General features: G+C 38.5%; 1 protein-coding gene across 23 annotated transcripts in view; it reads left to right on the forward strand.

Annotated features, from left to right (window-relative positions):
- Nucleotides 1-7,152, forward strand: part of BCLAF3 (BCLAF1 and THRAP3 family member 3) — a 78,286-nt gene extending 71,134 nt beyond the window's left edge. For all 23 annotated transcript variants that reach the window (XM_089904714.1, XM_089904702.1, XM_089904712.1 and 20 more), the window contains one exon: nucleotides 6,086-7,152. In XM_089904714.1, coding sequence (XP_089760840.1) covers nucleotides 6,086-6,115 — 30 coding nt within the window. In that variant the 3' untranslated portion in view covers nucleotides 6,116-7,152. The remainder of the gene's footprint in view (nucleotides 1-6,085) is intronic.
- The last annotated feature ends 2,607 nt before the right edge of the window (nucleotides 7,153-9,759 follow it).

Here is a 9,759-nt window from a genome sequence, read left to right on the forward strand (position 1 = left end):
AACTAAAATGCTTCCTCCTCATTCATCATGCACTTGTCATATTAACCCCATTCTGGCACCCAAATTCCATTTTATTATGTTTCCTTTCTCTTGGATTCTGCGCTTGGGGTGGAAGATGAGGAGATGGGAGAAATGTCTATTACCCCCTGGAAAGAAGCTTGTCTTTTATCCACTGTCATTCACAAGCACCCCCATGAAATATTCTCTGCTCATCATAGAACGTTTTCAGAAACTCTTAAGGGTCTGACTATGGACCAGACTAGGATGGAGAACCTATTCAGAATTCATGAAGCCCCCACTGGGAACATTGCCTCTGAAAAACTTTTAGCAATTGTGTGTTTGGTCAGGAAAACATGGAGTTCCTCAGCATCCTAGACTCTCCAGTAGTCCCCAGGTACCTGTCAGCTCGGTGCCTACCAGAGCTCTGCCCCTGGATAGAAAGGGGGGAACGAGAGAGCAGAAGGACACTGTGAGAAGGAAGTTAGAGACCAGGATTCATGGCTTTTGGGGTTGGAAAAAACCATGAAAGTCATGGGGTACAAAGATAGAACAGGAACCAAGATCAGATGAATCAGCAAGAACCTGTTATACTGCTGCTGTGTCCCTCGAGCTGAAGGATGCTGGGGCACAAAAGAAGTGATTATTGTGATGGTTGCACAACTCTGTGAATACGCTAAAAACCATTGAGTTGTACACTTTAAATGGGAGAACTGTATGGTATGTGAGTTATATCTCAGTAAAGCTGTTAAAAATAAAATCGCACTTGCTCTCTTCCCCAGACCACTGATATCTCCTCAGGGTCTGTAGCTCTCACAGCTAGCCAGCCAAGCTAGAAACTTGTCGTACTAACCCTCCCAGTTTTCCTTCTGACTGCGATTGTCCCAGGTGTTCTTATTTGTATCACTCATCCATTGCTCCATCCAATTCATTCAATTTAATAGCCGCATATCATTCCACTCTATGGATGTCTTATTTATTTCAGTGCTTTTCAAACCTCTTTTGCTTACATACCCTAAAATTATGAAAAATTATCTACCTCCTTGTACATTTTTAGGTTGGTATCTAATACTTTTTAATCATAAGTTTAACTTGTTATAAAGGATAGAATTTCTGGCATATTATAAATAGAGAGTCTTAAATAAAACTGTTACATCATTGTTTTAAATCTCTTCAGTGAACCTGCACACCACAGGAATTTGGTAACATCCATTTTTTAAAGTACGCAGACGAGCTCTTTTAACAAGTGGGAAATTTTACATCATTCCTTTTTTTTGGCCTTGAATTTGGATTCCATTCTGTTTGCTCCATAGATTTTTATCTTTGAAAGTCTTTTATTGCTCACCAAATCAAATTTGACACATAATATTAATAGATTTCTGTGACTCTTAGGTGTTAAATATTTCTCTGGACTGAATGACCATTACAGTTGATCAAAATAACGTAAATGTATTACAGATTTTGTTAAGTATTGATCAGATAAAAGTTTTATTGGAAATGCATTTCTCTTTTCAATTAGTTTGGGTATTCATAGATAAATATTACCTATTAGTAGTAGAATAATAGTGTTCAATTATCAATTCCATTTTTTCTTTTTATAAATGTAAGTCCTGAGAAACCTTGTTTATATGATTGTATAGATGGGAATGAAAGAACTTTTATTATAGCAATGCCACTCCGTTCTTTGGACTCACTCTGAATTATAGGCCAAAAAGTCACTTAGTGATCTATCCTCAAAAAGTATTTTGAATGTTCTTTTACTGACAGCTTGATTTTGTCCTCCTACAATTAAACGAAAGCAAAGAAATGGAAAGCATCCGACTTGCAGAAGTATGCTATTTATTACTAGCTGCTAGGGTTGGTTCACTTTCTTGGCACCATCACCAGTATTTCCAATTTCCCCGTCTTTTGGGGGGGTCCCCAGGTAATGCAAAGTACTAAGATTCAGGATGAGAAGGTGTATCTTCCTAGTATAAAAGTGGGAGGTAGGGAATCAGCCTTAACCGATTGTACAGGCGGGTTATTTTGGAAAGCAAACATTGAGAATTTGAAGATCTGGAAATTGATTCCCTCCAAACTGTCTGTACCCACATACTCACTGGAAAGTCTTCATATACTGCTAAGGGTATGTGTAAACCAATTTGATGATTACTGACTTACTTAACCAAGCGTCTGTTGATGACTTCAGGATAGTTTACAGGTTTTCATTATTTCCGTTAAACCACTGTGCACATTGACATTTTGGTACCTTGCCATAGCTCCCTTTTTACTCATTTTTGTTCTTACCAGAAGTACATGAAAGTTCCTGTTTACCTGCACCCTAGCCAGCACTCCACATTATTAATCTTTATTTTCTGTTGTCAGTTTAATAGCAGGAGATAGTTCTCATTTGCCTTTCTTCAGTTATTAATGATGCAAACATATTTTTTATATGTTATGTGTCATTTGTATTTCTTCCCTCAATTTCCTTAGTTCTATGTTTTACCAGTGTTTCTGTTGAGGGTTGGTACTTTTTCTTACTGATTTTTAAGAGCTCTTGATTTACTGAGGGTATTAACCTATCATATATTTTGCTCCTATTTATTTCATGTTAGTTGGCTGTTTATGGTGGCTTTTACATTACAGAACTTGTCAATTTTCATGAACCTGTCAAGTTAATCCTGTATGGCTTTTAGATTTCATATCATGTTTGTGCTTATTAAAATTCCTTAGTGTGTTTCCTTTAAGTGGTTTTATGGTTACTTTTTTCAACATATAAATACTTGTTCCTTTTAGAATTTGTTTTAACGATACAATATAAGGGCAGGATCTGATTTTTTTCTCAGTAGATAGTCAATTTTTCTAACACTGCTTATTGGGTAATTTGTCCTTTCCCCACTGATTGAAAATGCCACCTTTACTGTGTGCTACATTCGTAGGTATTCCTGGTCTGCTTGGGGAATCTTAGCAGCCTCTAACTTGCTCCCTTGCCTCCTGTGATTTGCTTATTCCGTCCCTTCACTAGTAACACAGTTATTGTCCCAAAACACAGTCTGAGTCATATCACTCTTGTGCAGACACCTTCCAAGGAATCTGTTGCCTATAAAAAAAAGAGACCAGACTTGTTAGCCAGGTCCAGCCCTAAGCTGCCTTTCTAACCACATTTTTCCATGCACCCTCTGTTTTTTGGAGCATAATATATGTTTTCATGTATTTTTAAAAATTTTATTTCTTTTATTTTTGGCTACATTGGGTCTCCGTTGCTGCCCGCAGGTTTTCTCTAGTTGTGGTGAGCGGGGGCTACTCTTCGTTGCGGTGCGCAGGCTTCTCATTGCGGTGGCTTCTCTTGTTGCGGAGCACGGGCTCTAGGTGCACAGGCTTCAGTAGTTGTGGCACACGGTCTCAGTAGCTGTGGCTCGCAGGCTCTAGAGCGCAGGCTCAGTAGTTGTGGAGCACGGGCTTAGTTGCTCCGCGGCATGTGGGACCTTCCCAGACCAGGGCTCGAACCCGTGTCCCCTGCATTGGCAGGCGGATTCTTAACCACTGCGCCACCACGGAAGCCCGTTTTCATGTATTTCTATCTTTGTTCCTGACGTTCTCTTGGCTAGAAATAGCCTCCTGATCCCCATCCTTTTCTTATTAAACCCTGCTTTCCTTTTATGATCCACTGTAAAGCCTTACCAAAGCCCCCTCTTTAGCTCTTGTTTCATTTGGTCTCTAACTGTTGCTGTTTACCTTCCTATTTCCCCAAATAGTTGATCAACTCCTTCACAGAGGGTACCTCATTAGCGTCACGTCTCCCCCATTACCTTTCATATGGTCTGTCTTTAAAAATGCTTGTTGAATGGAATCTAATCTAATCATACACACACAGACACATACACACACACCCATCCATAGCTCTAAAAAGTTAGTGAACGGCAGCAATTGTGTCAGGGGTCCCCAAGACCACCCCGGGTTCAGTGATTCGCTAGGAGGATTCAGAGGACTCAGCATGTGGTGGCGCTCGTAGCTGAGATGTTCCAGCGGAAGGCTGCACAGCACAATCAGCATGGGGAATTGGTGCACGGGCGAGTCCAGAGGACACCAGGTGCAGCTTTCCAAGAGTCCCCTCCCAGTGGAGTCACACAGGATGTGCCTGAGTCCCCCAGCAGCGAGCTGCGACAACACGCGTGAAATGTTGCCAACCAGGGAGGCTCGTTAGAGACTCAACGCCCAGCGCTGGTCACATAGGCACCCCCTGCCAGGCACATACCACATTCCAGACTCAGCAAGAAAGCAGATGTTCAGCATAGACCATGTTGTTTGCACAATTTATGCACTCATCAGTGGTGGAAACCATCCTGAAATCTAAGTTCTTAGATGCCAGCCAAGGGCCAACCTTACAATCAGACCTTTCAAACGATAGCGGTCAGGTATGCTATATTAACTCTTTTCTGCACAGCCATATTTTTGAAGAGCTTATTTTCACAGATGGTAAGTGCCTACAGAGAGGTGGAAAGGATCAGTGTGTTAGAAATGGTCAGGGAATGTACGCTAAGTACTGTGATTTCTACTCTCTTCACCAAAGAGGTAGGTTGTAAGCTGAGTCATGGAGAGCAGGACTTAGAATGGCCTACAGCCAAAGGTCCATTTTTGGGAGTAGAATGTGGAGTTGGGTAGAGACAGGGGTATGCAAATTATAGAGGACCTCGAAATCTGGGTAGAATGTAGAGGATGTGATGTGGTGAAAGTAGGACATCTTCCTAGACTGAGAAGGAGAAAGTGGTGTTTGAGGCTGGTGGCTGGGTGAGCAGGTTCTGGGAGGAGGCGAGGTGCAGGAAGATCAACAAGGAAGCAGTTGACTCAAGTGTCAAGTTATGAAAACCTAGGGGAGGGTGATGCTCGTATGTCTAGTTCAGCATTCTGCTTATAATAGGTTTTCAAATAATTGGAAGAATGCAGGGATCAATACGAGAGATAGTGTAGAAGAAGCCATGTCAAGGGTGAATGTGATTCAGAATAATTCCACATTTTTATAAACAAGATATTTCCGTTGAAAAAGTTTTTCAGAATTATTATAGTTAGCGTTTCCTTTTACATTTGTTAGTAGGCAACAGATATTTTATTTGAAGATCAATGTAAATGATGTTTATATTATATAATGAGTAAAGAAATAGGATACAATGTATTCTGGCTCTGTTTAAAGGAGTGATGTTGACAAAAATATATATGCATGTATTTTGAACATTTCATTAACCAAAATAGAAGAATTTTCTTCAGTACTGTTTTTGTTTGGAATTAAACGTTTCCATACTAATATAAGTGCCAAAAAATAAATCAACTTTTAAATTTCTTTCAGTTTTAATAATGTAAGATCCTAGTAAAAGGTAAGGATATATGTATTAATAAGTTTTTTAATGTCCCAGAAAAACATGTCATTCTACCATTTTTGCTCTTTTATTAGTTGCATGGTCTTATGTCCAGTTTGTGATTGGTAATTTAACATTTTGCATAGCATCACAGTATAGAATTCACATTTGTTATCCTTTAATCATAGTCTTATTGTTATTGTGAATTCCTTTTCCTGTGTTTATTGAAGCCATACATCTTCGTACATTGTAGGTAACCATCCAAAAGCAGGAAAGCTTTCCCCCCTCTAATAGCTTTCTCTGCTGTTACCAGTCATGCTAGAAGAGTCCATATAGTTTTAGAATTAGGTACCATATGATGACAAAGATAAAGTACCCATTTGAGGTTGTGCGTGTGTCACATCAGGCTCTGTTCTTGAGGGACTACGGTTTAAGAGTCTTGAGTTTTTGTCAGTGATGTCCCCAGTGAAACTCGCCCAAATAGCAGAGTGCTGTTTTCATTAGCTTACTAATACCAGCCTATCAAGTGCCATATATATTTTTTGTCCTACTGACTTATCATTTGATATCCGCGTTGATGTGTTTTGTTGTTACTTTGTGTCTTTGGGAATCCATATAGCTTTGTGGGGATCTTGAGTGCAAGTGGTAATACATTAATTAAAATATTTTGAAAATTGCAATGTAAACAAAACTCTAGCTCAGATGTTTTAACCAATGCTTCTTTTGAAGTCTGTATTTCTTCTGTTTTCTCTCAATAGGAATATACAAACATTGCCCCAGCAATCTAATCTGGAATTGTTACAAGTGGAAATGACACTACAGGATGATATTTGGGAGCATCTTTTTGTCAAGAGTTAGAATTGGCACTAAAGCACTAATACTGTAACTATCTTGATAAAATAACTTTATTTTTCCGTAGTGGAATGCTGCAACTTTTTTACCCTTAACAATTGCTTTTAAATTACAGTATTCAATTTAAAAGTTGTATTAACTACAGCTTCTTTTGCAAAAAGTCTCAAAAGGGCATTATTTGTTGATGCATTTTTCTCTGAGCATGGTTTCATAGAGAACTGAGTTATATCCAGACGTTTCTATGTTGAAAGTTTTGCTTATGTAATAAAAACAAAAACAAAAGTACCTGAATTGTATAGTGTCTGTACATGAAAGAACTTTAAAGTGGCCTTACGTAGCAATTTTTATACCAGATTTTTCTTTTTCTGATGACATTTTGGCTTACAACTTGAAGTTTTCTTAAGCTTCTGAAGATCAAGGTCTATATAATTCATACATTTCATATTATGACATAAGAAGACGTAAGAAAAGGTGCTTCAAATTTTCCATCAGGTACTTATGAGTGTACTGAATTTTGAGTAATTGGTTCGTTCAGTTTTTTTCCACAACTATTTTCTCTTTTCCAACTTCAAAATGCTATTGTGGAAAATACATAAAGATTTTATAATCTGTATTCCATCTTACTTTCCCTCAGGGTAAGCTCATGCATATCATATTTTTAAAGGCTTTTAAAAAAACTGACAGACAAAATCTCATATTCAGAAATTGTACTTTACTACTACAGCATTACACATTTTGCAAGCACATATTATAAAGTGTTTATTTTCAGTTCAGTTGTATTGAGTACCTACTATGTGTAAGATAACATTGGTAGGATTTTAAATGATATTTTAGGTCTCAATACCTTATTTCTTTATGTTTTCTGTGTTCTGCTTAACAGTACATATACATTCCCAATTAAACTTTTGTGAAATGTTTAATTGTAATTAAATAAAATACTGTTGCTCCTTCTGCTTGAAGCAGCTACTTGCCAGTTTGTGAGAACATTATTTTAATTTCGTGTGAGAATTACAGCCCTTGGTAGGAACTGTTGATATTTAAACCACTGTTTTGCACTTACAAAGACAGAACTTTCTGCATCAAAATCTGGTAAGAACTTAACTTTTTCATGACTGGATTATGAAAAATCTTATTGCAAACGTTTAATTTTTTAAACATGCCTTTAAAAGATAGAGTAGCCATTTCCTTAGTGGGTCAGCAGTAAGGGGGCAAGAGTGCTTGATGCATTAAAATTGGGTAATAAATTTAGATGGATGGCCTGTCTTATGCTGTGTACTGTCTCTATAGGTCAGGTTTTTTTTTTTACATTCCACTTATGGCAAGAAAAAAATGCATGCACACAGCAGTATGACAACTTTGTATTGTGTTAAGTACCCATAACATCTGCCTTAAATTTAAAAAAAAATTATTTCATTTATTCCCATACTCTGAGGAACAGTTATAAACCTCGAATAGTTCATCATTAGGTTAATGCATATTTATTGCACAGATTCTGTGCTAAAATTATAGCAATGAACAAGAGAACAAGACACATAGAGCCCGCCTTTATGGTACGTACAGCCTGATAGGGAAAATGGACATTAAACATAGAAATGTAACTTGGGGACTTCCCTGGTGGTCCAGTGGTTAAGACTCTGCACTCCCAATGCAGGGGACGCAGGTTTGATCCCTGGTAAGGGAACTAAGATCCCACATGGTGCTGGGCACGGCACGGTGCGGCACGGCCAAAAAAAGAAAAAAAAATGTAACTGACTAAACAAAGTTGGTTCTCTAGCTCTATTTTTACTTACTGTAGCACTTAAGGGTAAAATGGTTGATTCAATATTAATCATTCCACAACCGGTTTCCTATTTAGGCATATTTGAATATACTTTTGGTACTGTCTCAAAATGCAAAAAGCATGTTATTTGCAAAATACCTATTTGTAGCATGGATGTATTTAGAAAATATTGAGTGCATAAGATCTAATGGCTAAAAAGAAGGGCTTGCTTTATAATTTAAAGTATAAAATAAGGAGAGGGACCATGTCTGTCTTGTTCACCATAGCATTCCCAGCTGCCAGCATCCTACTTGACAAATGGTAGGAACTCATTAAATATTAGTTGCATGAATGAGTAACAAATAGACTATGTCTATTAGGAATTAAATATCTAATTTTTGTGTGGAGGTTGAACAAAAGGTTATCCATAGCACTTTTTATTGACGGGAAAGAATTTGAATTCTTGAATGTGTAAGACTTCAGAAGAAAAGTTATTTTGATAAGTCACATATCATTGCCTTCTCACCTTCCTCCTCTGTGTGGTAGGCCCTTCTCTGGCCCTGGAAGACAAAGGTAATAAGACACAGTTCCTGCTCTGAGACACCTAATCGACTGTTGGGGAAGACATTCACAAAAACAAAGAACTGCAACCTATAGTGTGAAGTGCTATACCGAACATAATATACTAAAGGTTGAGAGAGAAACTGGCATTCCTGATTGAGCATCCCCTGGTCACATTTCTTTCTTACTGGTTTCACAGACCTCAAGAGGCACTATTCCATTGGTGGTTTTGCTGGTTTTAAAATTTGATGGGTTGGGGGAAATTGGGTAAAGCATACATGGGATCTCCGGATTATTTCTTATAGCTACATGTAAATCTACGATTATGTCAGTGTAAATTTCAGTTTTTAAAAAATCAGCCATAATCTTATCACAGATAAAACTACTATAAATATTTTGGAGGATACATTTTTTTCTGTTGGAAAAAACTATTATATTTACATTATAATAATTTATGTAGATGCATCATGTGGACCATCTTTTACCCAATAAATCCTACATTTTTCAGTAGTTTTTAGAAAAAGGATGGGGATACTTTCAGGTGGAAGGAAGCAGGAAAAGTAAAGCTGGATCAGAAACTCTCCTTTTCTGTTATCTGGCAAACTCAGTAACCGGCAGCCACAGATTCGCCAGCAGCAACCGAACAAGGAAGCACGGAGAAGATGCCAATGCAGCAAGGTGAGGTGTGACTTGCAGCCCCCCTCCACCCCTTAAGTAGCACTGAGCAAAGAAACTGGAGTGATGTGGAACCATGGTATGTACAAAGGGACTGGTGCAGTGACCAGGTCATACAGAGGAGAGTCAAGGAAAATCCTTGGGAAGGTGAGGGCTTTGCTTCTTTCTCAGGACTTCAGGGAAAGGGGAAAGATTCACCAGGACAAGGTGTTCTCTGGGTTGCAGAGCAGCCTGGGGAAGCCAAAGGTCACAGGATAAGATACACCTTTTGGTCCAGTGAGCACCAGTTCTGGACACTTAATGGGAACCTAGACGAGAGAGGATACCAGGTTCCCCAACGAAGTCCCACCAAAAGGAATGGTTATTAGCTCTGAATCCGTTAAAATATACAACTAAGGTTTTAAAACTGAGGAATCAGAGATGTAGAATAGAATGTAAATGTTATAAATCGTGACAAAAATGGAAGCACGTTAATCAGTCGGGACATGGTGGAGGCGGGGTGAGGTGGGGTAGGGGAAAATGGGATGAATTCTAAGAACTAACCACCTCATCTTTCATGGGCAGGTGTCATGTCAAGTTATGGTG

The sequence above is a fragment of the Delphinapterus leucas genome, chromosome X (assembly GCF_059928025.1).
Source record: "Delphinapterus leucas isolate spDelLeu-1000000601 "Yukka" chromosome X, BTC_Dleu_Yukka2, whole genome shotgun sequence".
Lineage (NCBI taxonomy): Eukaryota > Metazoa > Chordata > Mammalia > Artiodactyla > Monodontidae > Delphinapterus > Delphinapterus leucas.